This window comes from Periophthalmus magnuspinnatus, chromosome 3 (genome assembly GCF_009829125.3).
Source record: "Periophthalmus magnuspinnatus isolate fPerMag1 chromosome 3, fPerMag1.2.pri, whole genome shotgun sequence".
In the NCBI taxonomy this organism is placed as follows: Eukaryota; Metazoa; Chordata; class Actinopteri; order Gobiiformes; family Gobiidae; genus Periophthalmus; species Periophthalmus magnuspinnatus.
This window is the reverse complement of record NC_047128.1, coordinates 25647839-25674464: the sequence shown is the minus strand read 5'-3', so window position 1 is coordinate 25674464 and position 26626 is coordinate 25647839. Positions and strand designations below refer to the sequence as shown.

Genomic DNA, 26626 nt, shown 5'->3' with positions numbered 1-26626 from the left:
TCAACATGCAACATTCATCCCTATATCGACAAAAAAATCGATAAAAAACTGAGCCAAACCCATTTAGTTATTACAAAAACAGTTTTATCTTTGCAGTTCTTGTATCAAAGTTGATTTCTAGTGCATAAAATTGTGTTTTTGACTAATCCCGCATGTTACCCTGAAGGTCAAGTTTAATATTTGCTTCATTGTTGCTGAAGGAGCATTTGTCCTATGCATTTGGTCCACCGTTCAATGTCGCTAGGGCAAGCTGTTAGTAGCAGTGATGGCGCAGTGCAGTGCTTTGGCTGAACTACTTAACTGGAGGATTTTTTTTTTGTCCATTTTTGGTTTGATTGTTGAAAATAAGTGACCCGACAGACACTGGGAAACACACACAAAACCCACAACCTTCTCAGCGAGCTCACAAGCTACTCCGAAACAGTAGAAACGAAGTGACTTAAAATATCCTCAATTCATCTAAGTGCTCGTGTGTCCCAGGAGGGCTTTGTACCTCTGGTTGAGAAACACTAGTCTTTGGAACAAACCCTAACTCTGTGTTGGTTTTGGAAAGCAATCTGCCACGTGTGACCCTGCCAAGAACACTGCCCACTCTCGCTATAGAGTCCAAGTAGCCATTTTTCCCCCCATTTCTCAAAGGGGCAGACACAGCAGCCAATCATGGTGCCCCTAGAATTTTGGCAAGAGTGGCAGATGTACATAGCAGCAGAGTAATCACGGTTCAGTCAGTTTTGTGGCGCGCCTAAGCTCCTGCCAAATCCCTAATTAACTCCATTTGAAAACCAGAAAGAAGACCTAATGGAGGGAGAGTGTTCACTTCCAGGATTTTAATTTAGACTGTAATTTTAACATGAACTTGTGCAATGAGTTTAAGCATTTATTCTACAATATAAACAACACTCTTGGATTCTCCTCAGACTGGCTAGCAGCTTACCACTTTTTTTTCCTCTTTGAGTGTTTATTGAATTTCAAAAGCTTCAAATGACATGTTGCACCACTGGCAAAATGATAGTACTCCAAACAGCAGTTGAACTTTTCATAGGTCTGGCTGTGGGTTGGATCACAGGTTGTGTTTTTCCTAGTCAAGTTTTGAAATGTGATCCCGAGGTATTTGTCTGTCCTGATCAATAGAGTGGCTTGGAGAAGCAAAAGAAGAATAGAGCTAAAATCGATGAGGGGTTAGGCGAACTTAAACAGCTTTTGTGGTGGTGACAGCCCTGATTTCAAATGCAGGGAGATATAAGAAGAGATACATTTACTGTAGGTTCAGTCGAGTCAGGGTGAGTTGTTCTGCTTCAGCACAGCCAAAATAGACTCAAAAGGTTTCACTTTACTTTTGGTTCTATACTAGACTTTGAAGGTGTAGTTTTTTGGGGGTAAACATCTGTATTATTTCAGAGGTGACCAATACCCGGCTTAGTTAGTTGAGAAGAGTACATTTATTTTCCAATACAGTTGTCCCTCGCTATATCACGGTTCACCTTTTGCCGTTTTGCTGTTTCGTGTGTAATTTTACATGCTTTTATTTTATTTTTTTACAGCGAATGAACGTGCATTGTGTTCTGCGTCCTGATTGGCTAAGGGACTGTAGACCATTGTCAATCGTCTCCTCTTGTACAACACAGAATGAATTCAGACAAATTTACATAAATGTTCGATCGCAGTGTGACTCTGAAGTGCTGTACGTTTGCAAGTTTTCTCCCCGACAAAACCCACAATGTCGATGAAACCTGCACCGACAAATTTCAGAAACGCTTTGGACTTAAAAGTGTTTCTCTGCACGGAGAGGCGCCTCTGCAGATGCCGCTGGAGCAGAGGCACGGGAACAACACATTTAAAGCGATCATGGAGGACGAGGGATATAATATACGAAGGTTTGAACTTTGAGAGTGTTTAAAGAGAGAAATGTGAGAAAATGTTAATGCCTGTGTGAGAAAAGTGTATAAAGTGTGTGGTGAGGGGTTTTACAGCCTTAAAACATATATAATTATTGTAAAACAGTACAATTACATTTTATTGTACAGTTTTCTCACGTTTATTTATTTATTTTTTTGATAAATGGACCACTATCATTTTTTATGGAAATGATCAATAAAGAGAGCATTTTATTTAAACGGCCTGTACCCTACTTTAGACCATGTATTTGAGAAAAAAAACAAAAAAACAAAAAAACAAAACAAAAAACATCTCACTCTCTACTGATCACATTTTCTTGAGATGCAGGAAGTGCACGGTTAGCACGCTAGTTGATGTTAGCACTACTATGACGGCAAAACTCCCCTCTCACTATAAAAAGTTGTGAAAATTGCTTAAAAAACCCATTGGAGTGAATAATTAGGATGCTCAGAATGCATAGTTTTTTTTTTAAGATACTAAAAATCAGGTGCAGTGGGTTTTAAAATATAGTAATGCGTTGAGAAGAGCCAACAACTACTGCATCCCCATGTTATAGGCCATTGAAAAAGCGCTTATAAACTCTATGGAGTGAATAATTAGGATGCTCAGAATGCATAAGGTACTTTTTTTTTTTTTAAAGATATTAAAAATCAGATGCGTTATCATTTTTTGGAATTCTACGAAAAGAGCCAACAACTACAGCATCCCCATGTTATACGCAACTGTATTTTTTGCTACTGTTCAAATACATGTGTCGCTTCATACCCAGTGGAGCAGCTCTTGCACGCACGGCTCACTGTGATTTGCCGTAGGTATTTCTCCAGCTGTGCAACACGTCTGCAGCAGTCAGAGCAAAATGAGGCCATGCGGTCACAATGGGGTTAAAAGTGCAGGTCATGTCCCTCCAGCTCTCCTCTCTGCCCGCCCACCGAGTGACAGCTGGGGCACTCGGAGTACCTACGAGCCACGCCAGAGCTGAGCCTATGCATTCTAATGAGATCGTAGCTTCCAGCGCAACTTTAACTTCTCAACAATCAGAGGTTAATATGTCAACCCCTGCTGAGTGAGCTCCCCCCGGTGCTGGGGAGTGGCACCGCACGTCTCTCCAGGAAAAGGGATGTGCCAAGGGTAGTTCTCTTCACTACGAACGGGAGGGGTTGGTCGGTGGCTGACTTGTGTCGTACAGATGCATTCCTCCAGGCGCGCTGCTGACCTGCAAACTCGGCTGGCTTCACTGCTGCCCCTGAATTTTCCACCTCATTTTGCATCAGAAAAAAACGTGAGTCTTTTACAAATGGGAGTAGTGTGGGTTGGAAGTGGATGTTGTGTCCTTGAACGGGGGTGGGACAAGACTGAATTTTCACATAACAAGATGAGACGCAGGATTGGGTCTGTGAGATCAAGACAAGGCGAGATTTTGATATAATTTATAATGAATGCGTTTGTGTGGTTCATTTCACAACTTTTAATATTGTATTTTACTGTCAATGCATGGAACTATGGCTTTACAAGAATGTTAACTCACTAGCATTTAACCATTTTTTGTCCAATTAAAATGCATCCCCCCCAAAAAAATAAATTGAAAACATCTCACAGGATCATTTTCTTTATGTGTGAAGAACCTTGTAAATGGCTAATAAGCATTTTTGAGTTTGGACTTCAAAATACTTAAAATATTTTGTAATAGTCATAAAATATATCAGATCTTAATCTCTTGTTCTGACATGTTAAATATTAAAGACCTTCACTCGCGGTAGTGAAAGTCTAGACGATGCACTTTGAGCTGTGCCATAGATAGTCTGGGTCCTTATTTATTTATGGCTTTGTGAATCCTTAGTTTTAGACTTTGTAACATCTTGTCCTTAGTTAAGGTGCTAGTATGTAACTTTCTTAGAATAAAAAGTCAATTGCGTAATTCCATGGAAATAAAAAGTTAAAACCATCGGCAGAGATACGTTTTATGGCAGATTACGGAATATTATAGCCAACATTTCCCTCCTCCAGGCCAAATAAGAGTCAATTTTGTGGAAATATCAGCCTGCTCGAAGTTTTTTTCCATTCTTCTAAGTGCAATAATGACAAAGTTACATACTGAGGCTTTAAATAAGCTCATATCATTACACATTCAGGCTAAACTGAATAGGATCACTGAAGTCAAACTGTTTTACAGCCACACATTCAAACCATTTAACCATAAAAATGGTTGCTGTTTCTTCCATCAGCTTAAAATCCTTTCTGCTGTTGAAAAAACACTGTCAAAACTATTAATTACACCAACGTTGCAGAACAGTGCTAAAACCTTTTCAAATACAGTACAAGGTGTGAGGTATAGGTCCCTTGATAAAGATGGCCAAACAGCCGTATCGTATTTAAGCTACCATCACCCACTTGACCCTTTTACAATTACTTTGACCAAATAGCACATTTAGCCGACACCTGAAGCCAGAAAATCTCATTTGGCTGGTAATTGTCACCCGTTGCCTCAACTGTGAAGTCACTTAACCCAGGGAAACCTTGAGCGTCTCGCCTTCCCCACCCCTGTCACACACCGCTGTCTAATCCTTCCAGCGCGCCACCTCTTTTGCATTTGGTAAAAATTCATTTATTCCTTTTTCCCCCCTGCAGATCGGCCTAATTAAAGGGGAGTCTCGTGGTAAAAATGCATCTTTATTGGCGTCATCATCAATACCACACTCCTTATCTAGGTCGCTGCGCATTGGCAAATGGAGTGGAAATTTCCCATTTTGTTCAGTTTCCTTTCATGTTTTAAACGTACACCCACTAGAGCGTGCGCTGGCAGGGAGTAAACAGTTAACAGGTCTCCTTGCACTTGGGAGACAAGGAAAGGTGCGGCAGTGGGAGATAGGAGAAGATAAAAACCTAGCTTGTCTTCTGGGGACTGAAGGCTCTATTCTATCACACTTGATAAAAATGCCGTGGGGATTAGCGAAAGGCGCTCTCCCCGGGTGGTGAGGAGTCAGCGCGGTGAGCATGAGTGACTCCAAAAAAATACTGTTTACAGTGCGATAGCGCCGGAGACCGCTTTGAGGCAGAACAAAAGATTACCATTTTTCAACTTCATCAAAAGGAAGCAAGCATTTTTGATCAAATAGCAGCACGCAATTTCACATTCAAGGTCAGTACATATCCGTGTGCATGTGCTTAAAGAAAGGCGGATTATATAATAAGCCTCGGCGGTTGTGTCTTTTTGTTTGCTCAAGCCTCTCCTCACAAATGAGCTCATCTCAGCTCTGAGGAGCAGATGCAGCTCTCTATTTCCTGTCCTTGTGTTTCTCTAAAGCCGCCTCACTTATTATTGAACTTCAATACCTGCCTTTCCAGCGCGCCTTGACACAGCTGAATACAGTTCAGGATTATTTTGATGAAATGTGACGCACCATCTTTGGTGTGGAGAGTGTCTCATTTCCTTGTAGTCATTTTGTATCTTTAAAAGACACAGACAAGGCTGCCTCAAACACTCCAACTGAAATATCTGAAGGTGAATGCACTTTTAAAAGCATCGCAGGGATCTGTAGGTCTTCATTGTCACTCAAATGGCTTGGCAGTGACGCAGCACTCGATGCTGATAAGAAATCCTGGCACACAAGAAGAAAAGGGCTCAAAAACACCACTCACAGCACAATCTCTGCCCAACGCTCGCAAATATTCTGAGAATAATGTGACCTCAAAGGTAGAAATAATGTACTAGCATAAGATATATGTGTCCCTCTGTATTTCTGCCAGTCTCTCTTGTAGGGTGAAAATCAGTTCCACTGCAGTGTCACTTTCTCTCAAGACACAATTACACCAAGTTCACCACAGCACCCCCTGTTGACATAGATTCATTTTTACTTTGACAACACAGACCTATTACAGAACTAAAAAGTGAGCAAAAGATAAGCTGTGATGTCATCTCCAAGTATGTGTAGTTTGAAACTCTTTTTGAATGTACCGTATATGTGCAGTTTTGTGTAGTGTAAAAATACATGTGGCCTAATTAAGTGCTGCAAAATGAATATTAGAGATCACATGTTGATCACACGCTTTTATGTCTGTACCTGGCTGGAAGGATTTTAATTAGTGCATAATATTTCTTTGTGCATTGTTTGTCCTTGATGAGTTCTGCTTTATTTAAAAGCTATGATCAAAACAAGTGTACACTTTTCAGCTTTCTACCTGTCGTTGGTGAATTGGTGTGAAAAGTACACACATTTTCCCTCATCACAGCCCTTTTGGAAGCAGCGCTCGCACAAATACATTTACTCTAGTCATTGTGCGCATGGCCCCTGTTGCTGCCCGACTGTAAAATTGTTTTGTGGATTGGGTTGATCTTGTTTGTCGTTTTCCATTTTGGCAGACAGAAAGATGTCCGAACCCACATGGAGAATTGGATAATTTACAGAAACGATAGCTACTGGACTGTGAGAAGATCTGTGTTGAATTTACAGGATTAGAGCGGCTTAATGTGTAATGAAGTCTGACTGAATGGTGACGTTGGGGAAATGGATCTGGTGAAGGACATCTGTCTAGTTCTTTTGGAAATGATTGTAACTTTTTAAAAAGTTTTGGTAAGTTTTTAAAATGCACCTGGCAACATGCTCGAAGCTTTTTTAACTTTTATTTTGGTTGATTAGTAAGATTATTGTAGAGTATTGGTACGATGCCAACCAAAAAAAGTCACTAGATTGTACTTTTCTGTGACAATGTGAGATGACTAAGAATAACCACAGCAAGATCGCATTGCTCTGTCTGGCACCAGCACAGGATCTGCTACGAGAGTTAGTGAAGGTGTGTGTGTTGCTACTTTTTAGGTATAAATATGACCATCTGAAGCAAGATAAGCAAGAGAGATAGGGAAATGAAGGACTTTACCCCAGAACTACATGGGTACTGGTCAGAGTATACATAAAGTAGCAGCCAAAATGTACCTCCAGCCTCTAGGTGTCACTGAATGCATGTTCTGACCTGGGCCTCACCTGTGCCTATTAAAGGGGAAGTAGTTAGTGCAGCAGGTGTTGCATATGTGAGAAGGAACAGTCTTTTGAGCGTGTTATGTAAATGCATGGAAATAAAGGGCATTTGAAGTGCATCTTTTTGAGTATTGAGGTCACTTTTTGGAAACACGTCTTAAACACCACCAAAAACATTTGCAACTGAGTGGCTTTGTGGCACAGGGTCACTTGGCCTCTACACGTAATACGCTTCATTTTACAAATCATTTCATTTATAAAATACATTTGGTTGTAAATTATTCCTTTCGGATCACTGCAAGTATCCAAGTCCTTTTAATTGCCTTGTCTTTATGTGGTTCTTTCCATTAAGACTGTGCAATTAATACCATTTTAATCAAGACTGAGATCCAGTCATTTCTAATTGTCAGTGGTATGGGTCATTTTAATCAAAAGGTCTACAGCTAATCCTCTGTCAGGAAAATCATGTGGTTTAGAGCAAAGTTTATACTGTGGGGGGGAAAAAAAAAGCCTTTGTGCTTAACGGCCATGAGTAAAATGATGTATTGTTTTGTGTTCAGAAAATGAACATTGAAAGCATTTTTTATTTGTTTTTAATAAGACTAAATAAAATAAAACTGAAAATTTAAATAGTTCACTTTTGGCATATCGCCCAGACCTATTTCCATGTTATATTGTTTGTGGTTGACAAAGCAGCTGCTCAAAGAATTGCCTGCAGTTTACTGAGCTTATCACTGAACACTTCACTTCAAAAATCCTAGGAGGCTATCTTTACAGACCAATACTTCCATCCATTATGTGTAAATGCATTTATCCACTTCACAGTACTCAGTGAAACCAAAGACTGACATAAGCGGGACTAGACCACAAACATGCACTTGCTCACCAAACCCTAAGAGAGCAGGCAATGGCCACAAAACACTGTGTAAATGTAAATCAATAAACAATTATACACGCTGCATCATAACACACTGCCTGCTGACCTCAAATCTCCAGGCTCTGACCGCGTCTCCATTTTCAAGTCCTATTTAAAAGACTTGTCAGAACAAAAGAGTGTGGGTTGCTGTTCGATATGTGGACGAGTAAAACAGATGAGGTAACCACGTGCCGTTATGAGCTGTAACGTCCAGTGTCCTGATCAATTATATGAGGAAACTAGCAAACTTTCAGTAGATTCTAGTAGTTATTAAATTGTGTATCCAGATGTAATGCTAATTTCTGAAGGTAAAACAGGCAGTTGCAACCATTCCCAAATTGTGCTACTAAGCTGTCCGAGAGCCAATGAACCGCCAACATGGCATCTGTAGCCAGCGCTAGAATTGACTTCAGGGACTTGTGGGGAACATCCTGGAGCCAGATTTCACAGTTTATCTTTACAAATAGCCAAAAAGATTGATGTTTATTTTTATTTTACGACAATATAGTTACGTAGATTTATGAAGAATAACTTTGACACAATGATGATCAAATATTGCCATAATCAAGTCCAGTGTTACTAGGAAATATCCATCGCCATCAGAGTTACAGTGTAATTATTGCACCATCGTTAAAGGGCCTGTATGTTATAACGTTGTTTCGTCATCAAAAACAAAGCTGGAGTTGTGTTTTTGTTCCTTCACACGTTTAACACACAAACTCTGCGTATTTAAACCGTGTTCTGTACTTCCTGTTCCACCTTGTGATGTCATGCCGTAATACAGGAAGTGCGCCACTGCATTTTTAAACTCCGCACACCTTCACTAGAATCATTTGGATAATTTCAGCTCTGGAATTGCCAATCTCTACTGAAATAAAGGTAAACGGTAGCTGTTAACTTGGAAATGACCACTTCATGACATCACAAGGTGGAACAGAGCATTTTGATGATAAAGGATTACTAAATATGTGCGAATGAACCAAAAAAATAACTCCAGCTAGTAACAACATTATAGCAAGAATCCATTTCGTGTAATATAAGTTCTTTAATTTTTATATTAGGGGTCCTCAAGCTTTTCACAACAATTATTTATTTTGGATTTCGAGAAAGACCGAGACTAAAATCCAGACAAAACAAGTATAAAACATGCTGAAATCTGCTCAAATGAATCTACTACAAGGTGTTAGGCCATACAGGGGAGGGAAATATTGTGAGGTTGTTCATCTTACGTCTTGTGCCGACAGGTGACAAAAGTAGAACCAGACATCTCCGCACAAAATTGGCCCGGATTTGAACTTTGCTATGAGGTGACGGTGCTAAGCCAGGTTTATGAAAAGTTCTCAATGGGTCATTTCTGCCAACAGCCAATAAAAAACACTTTACTGGCTCTAAAGTTAAACGGCCCTGTAGAATTTTGTTGAAGTTTTGGCTAGTTTACAATATGATCATACTAGACTTTTGGACAGCTTTAAAACATTAAAGAGGTACTTATGCTTTAGTCGATGACTTAATAAGATGTTTCAGAGCACTGGGTAGTTTCAGTCACTTGGGACACTCTGGGATTAAAAATAGAGATCCACGCATGTCTGGAAAACCCTTCTTGATAGATTTAAACAGACAAAATGTATTAAAAAAATCACACTCTTTATAAGACAAGACAAAATGGAAAAAGAGATCGCTCGCTTTTGATTGTTTAAAGACATTTTCTTAAGAGAGTCACATTAATACAAAGATCTATCATGGAATATCAGTACTTTATATACTGCAGTTATTATACCACATTTTATATTCTGTAACATGTACATGGTAATATGCCAACTTTGCTTCAAAAAGTGTTCAGTTAGTTCATCCAAGAAATGAAAAATAAAACAAAGTAAAATGTAAACTCAGAAACAATATTCAAATCACTATGAAAAGGATCACAATACCCTGCAAATGCTGTGTCGAAATGTCTTGGACCTTTTTACCACAAGAGAATACACAAGAAACTCAACGCTTTGGGTAACGCAATGGATTTTTGTTGCGGCTTTTTCTATAAAAGACATTGACATAAATGGATGCTCATTAATGATTTACAGAATCCCAAGGGGTGACAGCAGAGAGACAACATTAACGATTTGTGTCAAGATCAGGATCATCAGAAAGATGTGAAGCCTTTTGGCCCAAAATCTCCAGATACAACATAAAATAGGATGGTTGCCTGAGGTCATCGTTTAGCATCTGAGAAAATTTTGCAGATTCTCTTTGCAAAACAGAAACTCATTTTTATTAATAATTAACAGATGTTTCCCTTGAAATTTCACCACTCACATTTTCCAACCACATTTTGTCTTAAAATAAAAACAAATATCTAACAGCATACAATCAGAAGATCCATGTTGAGTTTATGTATGACAACACTACCAACCGAACAGTGGCTTTTCGGTTGTAAAAGAACACATTTTTATCAAATTTGCTGATGTAAAAATGTCCCTAAACGTGCAAAGGCCACAAGTGCAAAAATAAGACTATGACATTGACTTCCAGGATCAAAACAGTGTAAATTCTAATTAGAGACACAACTTTGATAATGTGACAAGAACTCTTTAACACCTGCAATGAAAAAGGTGATTCACACTTTTTTTCAAGAGCAAAAAAAAAAGAAAAAGCACACAAAAATAGCTCCAGTCTGTCCCTCTAAATGTGTGTGGGAAAACGGATGTGATGTCATCAACGTTAGCCAGAAAAAGCAAATGGAGGTGGAAAGTGAAGACGATGGGGGAGAAAAGGTGTTGTTTTCCAAAGTGCGGCTCTGATTGTATCCCATAATCCATTGCAGTCTTTCTCAATCGATGAGCCGCTGTTTTTTACCACCCTTCACCATGACCATATTGACAACTTATCAATACTGACACAGGTAATTTCCCAAGAGTAAGCTCCTTTTAGAATAGCATAAAAAACACTGTAGCTTTTATACTTTGTAGCCAACCAGATCACAGTCAGAAACAAAAAAACAAAAAACAAAAAAAACTAAATCGTAAAAATAAGTTAACATAATTTTGACACATAGAATTTTACAATATGTACATTAGCTTTAAATTAAAATAGATTTGTCGCTTGTCTGATTGGGTAGTCCTCAGTGTTAGTACTTCTTGTTTACCATCTGGTGTTTCAGCCAATCAGAGTGCAAGTAAGGCTTCCATCCAGTCCCTGCCACAAGTTTGTTGTCAAGTGATGTGTTCAGAATGGGCCAGAGCCCTTTTGCAACACACATGGCAGACCCCTCAACCTCCAAAACAAATAAATATAAAATATATGTCATATTTCTCTATATATTCATAAAACCAAACCCAAGATAGATTAAACTCTGATGTGTCCTCTCTTGAATCAAACGGTGGCCATTTTCCTATTGCAAGTCAGCATAACTTCCCTTTTTATCTCCCGCCTTTGTGTTTTCGTAGTTTTTGAAGAACAAAAAAACAAAAAAGTCTTCTCCAAAGCTGTACATCTTAAGTAAACAAATGTAAAAGTGCATGTTTTTTTGAATATGTTTTAATCCACTATATCCAAAAGTGTTGCAGGCACTTAAGTCCTTTCCCAAACTTTGTAGGTGTTTTGACAGTGGAGCAGGTTGGTTTGGTTATTCCTGGATTCTGTGGGACCCCTGTCTGCCTTTCAGTCTGACAGAGAATTCCGAAAATAAAAAGCTCAGTTCTAGCCCAGGATATCCAGGTAGACCGGCGTGGCTTTCCCCATGGCAAACAGGACTTTCTGAATGTCCTTGATGTTGAGCCGTTGTTGGGGCTCCCTTTGCCAGCAGCCAAGCATGACGTCGTACACCTCCTTGGGGCAGATCCGCGGCCTCTCCAGAACGCGGCCCTGGGTTATGCACTCGATGACCTGCAGGGGGAGATAGAGAGAGGCAGCAGAGTGAGACGCTGCGACTTTCACTCACTGATTGCTTGTGTTTGCCGGTAATGAGAAAGCAGTGACGCCAGGCGAGCTGTCCTCTGAGCTTTGAACTAATGAAAGCCAGATGAAAGAAATAAACTGCATTCATTCACTCTTAAATTTGTGCAATATTTGAAGGGAGACAGCATTTTCTTTCCCTCCCCAAGCCAGAATTTAACTGTTATTTGAACATGTGTGCTGGTGGATATTGGGCTGCTAACAAGGCACTGATCATTTGGTTTTGGGCGGCTGCTCTAATTAGCTTCACAAAGAAGCTAATGGAATTGCCCCACCACTGTCGGGATGTTTGTGTCTCGGTCTGACAGAGGGATTATATACAAACTCTAAATTCAGTTTTCCTTTTAAAAACATGCTCGTTGTGGTGTCTAGTGTGGGCCAGCGCAGTGCATCCACATGGGCTTGACTAATGATGGCTATACAACTGTCAAGTCAGAGTCTGTCATTTGGACAACAAACACTTCCCTGTGTAGATTTAGGTCTTGATGATCTTATTGAGCTTACGACCATGTTCTGAAAAAACACACATGTTCATTTAAGGTCACTTGCTTAAGGGGGATGTACCTCATTTTTACCATTTTCAAATCGTGACACAGAATAGTTACATTTAAACTGGTTGCCACAGTCCAAACTTTTCCTTACTTTCCAAAGGCATCCCTGTATTCTTCAAAGGGATGGGTCTATCAGGGGTCATGCTAATCATTTCTAGCCTGCAAACAGCACAGCATGTTGGGCCATGTGAAGAAGGGCTGGACCATCATGATCATCGGTGTTACAAACGCTCATGAGCTAGTTTCTGTAAAATATGGTTCTTGCTCAGCTATAATTACTGTGATTAACTTTTCGGGTGCCAGATTGAAGGGCTGCATGCAGGTCAGCAAAATACTGTAGTCTTGTTGAAAAGAAAAGAAAAAAAGACTGTACTGGCAGGAACAAAAATCAGGTGTACAAACTATTCAATTATTATCTAGTAGTTTCTCTTGTGGAACAACTGCTTCCTCTTCCAGGGTTGAAGGGAAGAGCAACCAGTTTATTAAAATGAAAACGTTCCATTAAAACAAAGATGGTTGAGACAAAGTTGAGACCTTACAGGGTTTTGTTTTTTGTTAGTTTATGTGTTTGTTTTTTTCACTTTGATAACTACTGGCACTAAGAAAGAAAAGTTTTCACACTCTACAAGGTTGACACTTTATGTTGAAATGTTTTGATTAGTTTATATTGAAACGGTTCAGATACGCACTATGAAAAAAGCGTAGGATGTAAATGGTGGAAAAGCCGCATTGTTCATCTCTAACTTTTAAAACCTCCCTTGTTGATTTTGACACCACAGCGCAAAAGCAAAAACAAATAGTGTCTCAGACTATAACAGCCACACAATAAGACAATGTCCACACACAGCATCTTTCGATTGGGCTCTAGCTGAAAACTCATTTGTGGAGAGTAACCTAATCCATATTCAAATCGATATGTTTTACTCTGCCCGATTGTCAAGAACAATAAAAAGCGTCTGTTTAGAAAATGTTAAACAAACTTGTGGGAGCGTCCCATGCATGTGCTCTGGCTGCCGTCAACAAAGACATACCTAATTTCTCATTCAGTGTGTTTTGTTCTCCTGTCACCATATGATAATAGGCTTGTCAGGCATTGAAGCTGAGGCATTCAATTTGACACATTCACACAGGATTGTAGCAATAAATGCATGTACGGTAATACTGTAAGAATACGCATGAACTCAACAGAAAATTGGTGTCATGGGAGCGAATGCTTATTTTATAACATGCCACTTACTCGACCAGATTTCATTTCAGTTTCCTACACTTTCTGATATTAAATGACTTTCTTTGACATTACCCTCCCTTTATCAAATGAAATTGTGCTCACTTGCCTCAGTGAGTAATGTCAAGAAATGGATGGAACTAAGCTCATTCCAGTGGTGATGTGGTGTGGACTGGGTCACTACATGTAAGCTTCCATTACTAAAAGGGCTAAATTATAGAAGAGTAGAGATGCTGGGTGAAAATGCAGCGTATAATGTTCTATAACAAATCATGCCACAGGGCTTAGCAAATGCAACACACAATTCAAGGAAAAAAATACTGTAAGAATGTGTCCATGTTTCAGATGTTAGTATTTGTGTTCAAAAGTATAAGCAGTTTTATTTAGAAGGTGCACTATGTAACTTTTGTGTTGGGGGGAGTCTGCCATCAGCTTGTCTCCATGAAGATGCTATTGTTTAGTCTGAAACGTTCCACAATATGGCATTAAACTTGTCTATTTTGTATTTATCCAATTACCCATGTTATTGCTCAAAAGTATGTTGAAAAAAATGCATTATTACTGTGAGCATCTGACCTGTAACTTGGCCTAATGTCGTCATCTGCTTGTCTCCGTAGACATAGTTAACCTATGGAATATTCTAGATAACGCAATAGCATCTACATGAAGGCAAGTAGGTGGCCAATCCTCTATCAGAAAAGTAGTGCGCCTTTAAAAATCCTCTAATAGTCATTTTGCGTTCCAAATAGGACGTGATCGTGGGTGTGCTTCCCCTTCCATCAATCCTGGCCCCAATTCACTTTACATTGAAAAATCTCTCTGTAACTACTGCAGTGAGCATCGTCATTTTGGTCTTAAAATGTTTATATTAACCCCCTCAACATGATCCTGGTGTTTTTATTTCACCATTTTGTCCGTGAATTAAGATATGAACATAATAACAGAAAAATCAGGCGTCTTCTTTCCCTGAGATTGCTCATGCTAGCGCTAGTTGTAGCTGATTGACAGTGTTGCTAGGCGCCTGCTACCTACTAAACCAACGGTGCGGGGCCGGAAAGGGCGTTACCTTCATCAGTATGGCTCCGGATTGGCTCTTTGGTTGCTATGATACTGGAACTCGACTCCACCTATACCTGCGAGCCTCGATGAGCTTCATTTCACTGGAGTCGACGTCACACTCACTTTGTCCACTTTTATATGCAGTCTATTGTTCCCACATGAAATTTAGTTTAATTTGTAATGTAATCCGCACTGTTAAAAACTGATACAATGTGAACACAGTTAAGTTATCTACCATACTTTTATAGTAATTAGGGGGCTCATTGATTTGATTTGGGGTGTGCCACAGGAAATAGCGTGCACCATTAATCTGATTTGTACAACTTGACAAAGCTGCTAAATCTTGTGGATAGAATCATGATTGAAACAAGAAAAAGCAAGGAAAAGGACCTAAGTGACCCTTGTTACCGAGGCTCATTTAAAACCATTGTTATAATGAACGATCGTGCCCTCTACCCTGAAATCTGAGTGTGTTACAAGTCCTGTCTCCCATACCAAGTTCACAAACTCATTAGAACAGCAGCCTTTTGATTTTCACATTTTGCTATAAGGCTTTTTTACACTTGTTCTAAAGTTCAGTCTGTCATGTTTAATCAAAGAACTGTTTCCATACTAGCGAAAGAAAAGTGAATACTTTAATTTGTCGAAGAACACATTGACGTTTCGGTTGGGAATGTTTGTGAAGTAACGCACGGCACATACACGATCATTCTTTCAGCTCAATATACTTTTTTCCAATACTCTCATTTTAAAAGAGCAATTGTAACTGAATTGTATTGATTTAAAGGCACGGTTCCATTGGAAAAGCAAACCAATCAGGGGTATTATTTAATCCTCCATCTTGTCTGTTTGCAAAGAGGCATTCATTTATCACCTCACTGGATCAGGGGAGTCGCTCAGGAAAAGGGACAACACAAAAGACGGGATCCAAGATGGCAGTGTTGATTTGAATATCCCATTGGTTATTCTTCACATATATGGCAGAGTGGAGTGTCTTCATCAGAGCTCAGCGAAAAAACACACTCTTTTCATTTCTCTGGTTGTCATGGTTGTCTCACATAATAAATGCATTCAATCTTCCCACTCATATTGTGCGTACATGGAAAAAAACCCAGAGAGCCGCCCGGAGCTGTGTGTTCACTGTGGCATCTTCAGTGTAATATGGTAATGCCGGATATACAATGTACCGTATAATGAATAAACGTATCATGTACGTGTCTCCGGTAAAACACTGTACCTCGTTATTCCCCAGTTGGAACCACGGTTGCTTCCCGTAGGTGAAGATTTCCCATAAGATCACTCCGAAACTCCATACGTCGCTTTCCGTGGAGAACTTCCGGTACATGATGCTCTCCGGGGGCATCCAGCGAATAGGCAGCATGGTGTGTCCTCCAACCTACGAAGACAACAGGAGTGCTGGTTAGAGCAAAGAGATAACTACACAAAACAAATTATCCAGCACTAGAGTTTCCAGGAAAACTACTAATGTGTGGAATAAACACGCAAGAGGGAAATCTTACTTCCTGTTTTACAATGACAATATGGAGATGGCAGCTTTAGGGTAGAAAATAAATGACAAAATTGTGTTATGTCTTGTTTGAGATAAATGCTACATATGTTATCAGTATTTAAAGTAACATGTTCGGGTTTTTCAGCGCAATAAAAACATCCAGTCTAGATAAAAAACATGCTTTTGTTTCAGTGTAATATTACTGTGGATGGGGATTTGATGTGTAGACATATGGCGACAAATATAGGTCACTGTTGTACAAGATATACAAAAAATAAACACGCTTATTTTTGCTGTGTACTGAACCTTGTACTCTGGTTTTGAAGTCTAAGCCAAAACGTTATTTTATAAACACTTAAAACTGCTGATAGTAGGCTAAACATGTGACTGTGTATAGCCTCGATGATAACTGCAGAAAGAGGGACGCTTTAAGCAAATTGGCATATCAGAGATTATTCTCATGTAGAATCTAAAGTACAGTCAAAAGCAGGAGGGGATTAACAGTCCATCATGTGTAAGTGCTACGATGGATTTAACAGTACATGGACGTCTTCTGCAGTGGAGCGTGTTGATACTGAACAGAAAACGCTGACTTATGTGGGAGACCTGGGCTGCCTGTATAATCATGTGCAATGCCATAGATTTCATATCTCTCTCTCCTCACTAGCACTGGCGTTAAGCACTGGATCAAGACTTACAATAGAATGGTTTTAATAAATCACTGTGAGCCATGGCAATGGCAAAGCGGTTTGCATCTGCAAATTTCCATACGGGTTGTCTTTCATAAAAGAGATGTCTAAGAGCAGGTAATGTAAATAGCACATGTGGAGCTTTGAATATTTAAATGGCATTTGCACCAGGCTGCGTTAGCCGTTTCGTTATTAGCATGTAAACATGGGTTCAGGAGAAGGTCGGCATGAAGCGCAGGTTCTTTATGATCTTCAAAGCCCAGAGAAATGAAAGGGAGTCCCCATGGCTTAAACCTTCTGTGGCTGTGGGGATTAATCAATTAAACAATCACCTATTACTCATTCCATTTGCAAGGATATAATCACAATTATGATTAACATTCACAGCTCTAATGAAACAGGCGAATTACGCACGTATAAGCTACACTCTGATCATTTTATCAAATCCAGGTGTTTGATTTGACCTTTTTGACCAAACCAAGCTGTTTGCTTAAAGGTGCACTATGTAACATTTCTGGTGGAGGTGTCTCTAAGGGGCTTTGTTCCACAGTAATCAGTCAAACTACAGTTACAGGTGATTTTATTGCTCAAAAATGCCTGACAAACACGCACTCTGCTGTGAACAGGGTTGCCTCACTACAAATCTCACCTGCTTGTTTCCATGGAGATACATTTAATGTCATACTGTGTAACAGTTCAGGAAAAACAATAGAATCTCCATGGGAACAAGCAGGCAGCATACCATCCCCCAGAAAAAGTTACACAGTGCAACTCAGATTAGATCTAAATGTATGTATTCATGATTAGCCTCTAATGCTAGCACAGCCAAGTGTGTAAACTTTTCTGTAGCAGTATTTGTTCAGCAACTTGTTAAAACTGATGTTGCATGGCGGTACCACTGTGCATTCAATGGCGTATATTTCTCCCAACAAATATGTACGTGCCAAGCCTTTCAATCCACCATATTTATCCATAATACTATTTATTTGCCGCAACACGTGTGCCATTCAGCTCCAAATGTTCATTAACATAGCTCTCCACTCATAGCTGCGTTTACGTCCCACTGCTTCCCCACTCCACACCTTTGGGTTACAAAACAATCAGATCCATTTAATCATAATAAGCCCTTCTCCCAACTCCATTTACCATCCTCAACATCTGTGCGTCTTCAACCCAGAGTGCTGTTTGGCATGCTGAAAAATCTACTCAAGTCGTGCTAATTAGCTTCAGTTTTGTCGAGCGCCCGCTACACATATCTTTTGGAAAGTCACAATCACTATGCATCAGTCTGGCAAAGCAGATAAATCTTCTACAAGGTTCAAAGGAAAAATATGTGGGTGCCAAAAAATCCTCTACTTCTTGAACACAACTTCATAACAGCCTCCAGCTATTACACTAAATTATATGTTTCTAAATGTTTACATGTCCATCTTTGATACGTAGGAATGTTTAGGTTAATCTTGAGGCATCTAATCTGCATAAGGATCAGCGTGAAGATGTAAAGTAAGGAATACCAATGCTTTTTTTTTTTTTTTTCATTAGTTTTAGCAAAAAGATGAAGTTTAAATCTGCTAACTGGACAAATCGTTGTAGGAGTGAAGACGTTTCGCTGCTCATCCAAGCCGCTTCTTCAGTTAGTTGAGTCAAAACTTATTAAGCGATGGATAGGACTGGTCATTATGAGAACCAATTCATTTTGGCTTTTGAGGGAATATTATAACAACATTTCATAAGAACAGCCATCTTAACAGCCAAAAACAACAAGGATTAGAGGGTGTTTGGGGTAAATTTGTCAGGACTGCTCAGACCTCAGCCCACAGCCCTATCTCGCAATTGTCAAACTTGGGATGTTTAATTGGATTTAGGGGGAAAAACTCTATCCACTGAGCTGAAAAAGCCTTTCTTCTGACATTAGCAAAGAATCCAGTGAAGCTAATTTGTTCTTATACTGACCTTTGGGGCTGTAACTGTTAGGCCTAGCATAAAATCCTGGATCAAGGGATACATTCATAATTTCTTTTTGGCCATGTTTTGACCTTTTCGAAAGAATAAATACCCAAATTCCAGTCCAACAAACCAATGCGCATTAAAAAACCACTGAAAACTGTTTGCTGTTATGCTTCAGATGACTGGAGGATTATCAAAACTAGAAATTGATCCTGGGGTCCTTTCAATGGATTTTTTGTACTTCTTCGTGTTGCCTTGCCAGGTTATACCAAAGCTGGTCATTTCTACCTGCAGTCCCTGGACAGGTTGATGTCAAAAATAGCTCACTTTCCAAAAAAATACTTACTAGGTACATATAAATTGGAATAACAAAGCGACTGGTTTGTAAGTAAGTGAATATTTTGCAACAATAAGCAAAGAAGGATGGTATTAGACCCAGGACACGCCGGAGGGATTATGTCTCTTGGCTGGCCTGGGAACGCCTTGGGGTCCCACCGGAGGAGCTGGAGGATGTGTCTGGGGTGAGGGAAGTCTGGGAGTCCCTGCTTAGTCTGCTGCCCCCGCGACCTGGACCGAAAATGGATGGATGGATGGTACTATGAATGAAACCAGTGCACATATATACCAGTCTAATACAATCTGGTAAAATACTTGGAAAGATATTTTTTAAAAGCTTAAAAAAAGTTATCCATTATGTATTTTGTACCTTATGTATTCTGAGCATACTAATTTCAGAAAAACTAGCACAAAAATTACGTACTTCCTGAATATCGAACAACAGAACGCTTTATAAATAGATGCAGACAGTACACCGCAAACTTATTTTGACCTCAAGAGCTGCTTATACAGTCTATCTGTACTGGAGCATGAGAAACTTTGTATAAAGAATCGTGTACAGGCCCTTTAAGGATACTGAACACTGTAACATATTGTATTTCTGTTATACTTTACACCCATACATTTGTATTCATTTGCCTGGCTATCCCAAACTATAAGAAGTTTTCTAACTCCCCTAAGGTTAACCATTCTGTACAACATTTTTCCGTTTGCTTGTACAGGTAAACAGTGTGTCAGTTTTCCCCTATAGTCACAAGTCTATAGCAGCCCAAGGGCACCTGGAGTATTACCTGCATTTCAAAGAGCAAAAACCTCTCTTTTTACCTCCTTGTTTGCCGTTTCCTGCTTATTTCCTGGCTCTACATCCTGCATGCTTGTGTTCACTCCTGCAGTGGGAGATGCTGGATTCTTAGGGCACATAATGTAGTAATTAACATAAAGATACAACGGGGATGGTTTCCTGATAAGAAGTTAACTACACGTGAGATTTTTACCCGGTCTGGTCCTGCCAAACACACGGGCCAAATGAAGAGTGCTTATCCACCACCTGGTCTCATTTGATGTGAAACGATGTGCTATTGTACACAACATTACTCCAATATTGATGCTTTGAGGTAGCCATGCGCCGTGTAAAACTTCTGCTTAGGGGTTGGAGTAGGTGGGCGATGCGGTGCGACGGAATAGGATAGGGGCTGGTATACAATATGTTCCCCCCGCGGAGCTCGGCAAAGATTAAACTAAATTAATTAAGTTCCTGTTAGTCTAAATGACTTATCTGAGCCCCACGCTGCCCACTGCACGCTAGGCTAAAGCGCATCAGACACATGCTAATGACCGGGAATGGGAGCCAGGGTAGCAAACTGGCTGACTGTCTGCTGCTGTTCCCCTAATGACTCCCCACCATCACCTTGGGTTTTGGTGACAAGGCCATTGCAATTATCTCGGAACATGGGGGAAAAAAGAAAAAAATTGGAAGGGTTGAGCACATAATAAAAATAAAATAATTGTCCCTGTAATTACCCTCATCGTTCTCACTCAATGTCACACGGAGAGGCTGGCACTGCGCTGCGGGGGCTGAGGGATGAGGTTGGGGCGCTTTTTTGTGTTGCTGTGTAAACTGGATTAGCACTGTGCCTGTCCCACCATGGCAGGGGAGTGATTGGATTAAGGCAGAGGAGATCGCAACGGTGGCGGTGAGGTGCGGTGGGGGTAGATTACAGGCCCGGTTGGGTTCTTCGCTGGACGGCCTGCAGGGAGCCCCAGGAGGCCCACAGACATCTTAAAGGGGCCCAGATAGGCATCGGAAAACACACACACAGTTTCAGCTGAGCCGAGCTAAGCGCCGACGCTATCTCTGCTCGCCCGCCTCAAACAGCAGCAAACAAGTTCACTTTTGGAGCCTGTGATGTCCATTAGGGTTCTACCTGCTGTGCCGCTGCCAAGTGCAGATAAAGTGGTATCTAGTCCAGCTGCTGCACGCTGCTGGGAGGCCCGAGAGGATCAGGCTCTTCAAAACAACGCCACAAACCCACACACCAGCTAGGACCAGATTAGCCAAGTCTATATTTACATTTGAGATGTTTTAATGGGTCTGCTTAATGCAATGGAAGATGAACAATGAAGTTGTTAAAAGAGTGGCTAGATGATTGTGGTCATTTATGTGCGTGTGTAAAACAGGGATCTAACTACTATTGTATAAATATATTCGAATGGCTGGAGAGGTTAATGGTTGAGAATGAAAGGCAGCAGGTAGGGATGAGACAATATATAATGTGATTTAATGATTTAAAGATAAAAATCCAGAGAAACTCTCACACTGGTGTTGGTACATCCTCTTATGAAGTGGCTGTGTAGTTTCTCCAATGTAATGCTCACTGCACTTTGTTTATGGCTTGGGGTTTTGTCCTTTAGGTGAACCAGTTTCTGCCTTAAAGTGTTTGTAGGTTTGAAATAGATCAGAATCTCATACTGTCTGAAAAGTTTTTCAGACACAGCAAGGAATAGTTACTCTTATCCTTCTAGGTTCAGATTCCCTGTTGTCCTGTTTTTAGCTCTCTTAAATCTATTGAAGGCCCATTTTGGATAAATTTAGTCTTTTGCTGTGGATCAGACCTGGATGACTGAGGGATTACACAGATTAATGGTTATGCATATTATTGACACCCTAACCAAATAACCCCCACAATGTCTGTGTAATCCCTCAGTCATCCAGATATGATCCATAGTAAAAAAAAATAAAATAAAATAAAATATGTCAACTGGACAAAAAGTTGTAAGAGTGAGCTGCTCGTCCAAGTCGATTCTGGTCAGATTACTGATGGGCACTGCTTTATATCTACCTGAAGGGAGGAGCTCCAACAACAACTCAACTTTTTGTCCAGTTGACAGATTTACATTTTATCCTTTTACTTTCATTCACAATGTCAAATAGATGACCATTTTTCAAGTATGTGACCATCTTTATTATTCAAAAGGTCAAAACACTAATAGAAAAAAAGCATTTAGGGTTTACGTTGTTTGCAAATATGAATACAAATTTGTTTTTGCTTCTAAAACACTCACGATTATTATTTGTATTCATTAACCTTGATCGTGACATCCCTTGTAGCAGGCTGTGGATGTCTGACAGTGAGAGAAATAGCACTCATCCAGGTTCAAATTACACTTCATTTTCCAGCTTTCCTTGCTGAATTTTTACTTTTCAGACCCTAACATTTCACACTGCACATTTGGACACGAAAGCTGACAATATCTTGAATTGGCTGTTTGTAAAGACGTACTTTATTCAAATGAGATAAACAGTGGCAGAGCTCATTTACCTCGCCTGGCTAAATAACTTGCCCGATCGACTCAATGATGCAAGACTTTGTGCTCGGAAAGTGACTCAGATCCGCTCTGTCAGAACAGATAACTCCTGACTTGACTAACGCAGCACAAGAAACTCTCATCCATAATGCTTCCTTGGACAGCAGCCTAAACGTATTGTTAGCGAATGTTATACCGAGACAATGCTGGGTGCATTCCGGGCCAACTAAACTCCAACTTTTTGAGGTCAGCTGTGCCCCTGCTCATTTATTACCGCTCATGTGCAGCAGAGACAGTGTTAAAAAGGTCCCGAGGAGAGTATAAGAAAGGACAATTTACTTCATCATTCAGAAGTCATAAATATGGCGGTGTACTCATTAGCTGTGTACATTTTTGTGAGCGGGGAGGGGCGGGGAAGGACGGGCGGGGGGTTGCTTGATAAATAATGCAAGAGAAGACGCTGCTGTTTGATCCTTGAAACAGTGGAAACCCAGGGACCATTTTTCTTCAAAGCCACACGGTGCAGGTACGGCGCTTCCTGGCAGCGTTGTGAAGAACACTCAGTCCTTGGAACACTCTCATTACATTAGGCAGTCCTTAATAGGCTTCAGCACAAAAAACGGATTCTGTCTCCAAAAATGTTATTCACTATTCATGCGATATGCAGCGGCGGTGTCATTGTTGCATTCAAAAGACACGGCTGGATGAGGATGTATCAGGTGCCGGGATGGAGTTTGGTTATGTGAAAAGGAGGTTACTGCTGGACTCTAAGGAAACAGATATAAAGCAGGGAAATATGTGCACATTGTAAAAACTGGGCTGTTTATACATATGTTGGAACGGAACATTTTTGTCAGCTAGTAACTAAAATACATTGCAGATACTCAACTCAGGGTGTTTCTTTATAGGCGCACTTGTAAGTAGGTTCACAAGGCCAGTGACAATCTTTAAATGTCTTTATTACGCACTGCACAAGCTTATAAACTACTTTGGATACCTTAGCCAGTATTCCCCACAGCACTGAGTGGCAAAACCATGGGGCAACACAACAGACAAAATGTTTTTCTTCACTTTTTGGCCTCATTTTGTCCATGGTGCTATTGTCTGCAAAAAATGGAAACTGAAAGTAGTTCCTCATTTGTTGTCCAACTGTGCAGTTCATAGCTAGCTTATTAGCTAACGGTGGAGGGAGATGAAGGACACTTCGACTCGCCACACAACAATTAATTTCCACCGCACATGCAGGCATTTTTGGCTGGAGGAGCGATGGGGATGCTAAGTTCTTCGATGGGGGTGCTCACTTAACATGTTAATTTAGAGTCTTATATGCACGCAAGCACACCCGCTCCATCTACTATGTTTGCTTCACTTTATTCTCATTTTGAACACTTTGTGGTTTTGAACATTTTTTTTTGAGATTGTATGTGCTTTGAAAGTGGGGCAAAAATCTTTGGGGGAGCTACTGGGAGAACAATGTCCATTCTACGAGAGGCTAGTGCCCCTTTAACCCCTCCCCTGGCACCGCCCCTGCACATATGGACTCAGGAACATCTTATTTCAGGAGAGCAGGGTCATTCTGAATATTGTAATATCCTCTACATAACCTTTATAACTTTTAACTTACGAAAAGAGAACGTTAACATGGGCACTAAGACTGCATCTGCTGGCATATTGAAAAGTGAAGTAGTTTGTATGAAATATAAAAAACAACAACAACTATGTGGAACAATGCTCAACTGCATATTGGAGATAGTTTCAGTGGTGACGTGACTGCAAGTTTGCTAAAGGTTTTTAACTTATTCAGATAGTTCCCGCCATTATCTGGCCCATTTGCCAGCTGTGTGATGCTTGTTGTGTACTTGTTGCTGCACATGAACATTGAACCTTCCACACAAATTAACCCACTTCTCTAGTCTCTACTTCTCTACTGAAATGAATTCCGACTTAGGCAGAAATGCTAACACAAACAGACATGGCATTAAGAATTAAAAGTGAAAAAAAAAAAAAAACGGAATAAAGTGAATACGGACTTTAGAAACGCAGAGGAGCTTTACGAATACAAACATGCTGACATACTGTATACCTATAGGAATCCTGTGTTTTGCTCTGGACAAACAGAGGGAGACGGGTTATTGGTGTATAAAACTAAACATAACTCCAGGTAAGTTTGATGGGGATATTATAGATTAAAAGCTCAAAAATGCCAGTAATGCACTAGGCCTTAAATGCCACTTTTAAGGACAGAAATGTGGATGAGCAGGAGGTTTGACAGATGGCCGTGATTTAGGACAATATTCGTGTCTTTTATGATGTTGTCCCGGCCTGCTCTTACCCAAAGTCTTCAGGCCTCTAGAGGGCCATGAGCATAAGTGTGACTAGTCAGCACTGGGAGGACTGAGCCGGGGCCATTTAGAATCACTCAACACAGGCAAAGTGTCCAATGCGGTTAGGTCCTGCTTATCTCTGCACTCTGTCAATATTCCACTGCGCTGCTACCATTGATGCTATCTCCACAAACAGCGGCGTATGGCTTTTCAAAAACACCTCCCGGAGTCCGCTGAACGGCTCTAAGCATGGGTCTTTTGTGTGTGCATGTGTATGTGTTTGGAATCAGCAAAATATTCAATGTATTATTCAGCCACAGCAACCGGTCTCATTGAAAGAACCGGGATTTGGCCGAATAAGTCACGTCGCCACACTTCCCCGTAACACACCCACAGCTCTAGACTTGATAAATTATTGCTTTCTGCTTGACGCGCACGTATACCCACAGCCAGGGCAGTTCAATAAAAGTTCACTCCGCACATGCCACTCCTGCATTTTTAGAGTGATTTATTGATTTTGTTATGATACCGTGTACTGTACTTGGCCTTTTTTTTCCATGTTTCCTATTTTAGGTCAGGAATTCCATTCACGCCACAGTTATTCCGGATTGTTGACCTTGGCGGACTCGAGGTGTGCGAGCTGCTAGGCGATTCCCTTCATGTGTCAGAGAGTGTTTTGGTCAGTATCCGGTTCACCTCATTGCCCTGCGGACCAGACACCCTCCCTCTCCACCGTAGCTAACCCCCTCCCTTTTCCAAACAGTCATTCTGGCCCACCCTGGGAGGCCGGAGCACTGTGGCACGGACACGCATCTCCCGCCAGGCTCCCACTAGGAATATCATGGGGACAGAAGCTAACGCCCCGCTGTGTCAGATGAGTGCTTCTAGCTCAAAACATCCACATGAGTAAACACAAGCGCACTGCAAAAATGAGTAGTTGCAAGAGCTGAAATAACTTGAATTCAGAATATTAAACTGGATTTTGAAAAAGGAAAACTGCTATGAAAATGCTGTACTTTGTGCTTGTAAAAGGTGTACTTTTCTGCCTGCCCTGATGGAGATGTTATTCCTTTGGCTGAAATGCTCCACAGTACACCATTACACTGTTTTCTCAATCTTGCATTTACTCAATTACAGTCCAGATATTTAGCCATAGATGCCAGAAAGAGCACCTGTTTTTCACGAGTTGCAGTCAGTTGATCTAAGCCAAAGTAAATAAAACCGTAGCATTTAAAACAACTTGAAACACCAGATTAATATTCATATTGCAAATCATTTTAATTCAGGTCGACATGCAACAGTAATATCATTATAACAGTTCAAGGCAGGAAGTATCAAGTCAACCATTTGATACAGAGCGTTTTGTGCCAAACCAGCTGTGACTATTCTTCAGAGGCAATTAAGTGAGCTGTGCAGGGTCTGCTATAATAAAATGGCCTTTTTGTGCTATTGGTCCACAGTGATACATGTTAGCTGCCAAGTATGCAAGCTATCGGAGTAATATCAAATACAAGAGCTCTGGTTACTATACACCCCTGCCATCTGCTGTTAAGATGTATTTTACTGGTCTAAAGATACACCACACTGCACAATCAGACAAGAGGGAAAACTGTCAACCTCCAAGCAATAGCATAATATTATTTTAAAAGGCTTTCATGAAGGTTGGTTCACACTTGCATCATCACATAATAAACTTAAACTTAACCTGGACTAAACCAGGACTAAATCAGGATTAGAACAGGACCAAACCAAGTCTACATTAGGACAAAACTGAGCTCATTCTAGGTGTTTCCTGACAACAGTGACTTTATGTCATTAAAATGAAAATAGTGAAGGTATATGAATGTTGATATACTTATTGTGTATACCTAAACCAAAATAAATGAAAGGTATTACTCTGGACTGCTCAAACTGTATTTTCTTAGGAAATACATTGAATGTATTCTTGC

At 40.4% G+C, this 26626-nt stretch overlaps 1 protein-coding gene across 2 annotated transcripts in view; it reads right to left on the bottom strand.

Annotated features, from left to right (window-relative positions):
• Positions 1-10818: 10818 nt before the first annotated feature.
• ntrk3b (neurotrophic tyrosine kinase, receptor, type 3b) overlaps positions 10819-26626 on the bottom strand; it is a 222742-nt gene continuing 206934 nt past the window's right edge. For both annotated transcript variants that reach the window (XM_033990909.2, XM_033990917.2), the window contains 2 exons: positions 15803-15961; positions 10819-11661 (listed from right to left, as the gene is read on the bottom strand). In XM_033990909.2, coding sequence (XP_033846800.1) covers positions 11476-11661; positions 15803-15961 — 345 coding nt within the window. In that variant the 3' untranslated portion in view covers positions 10819-11475. The remainder of the gene's footprint in view (positions 11662-15802; positions 15962-26626) is intronic.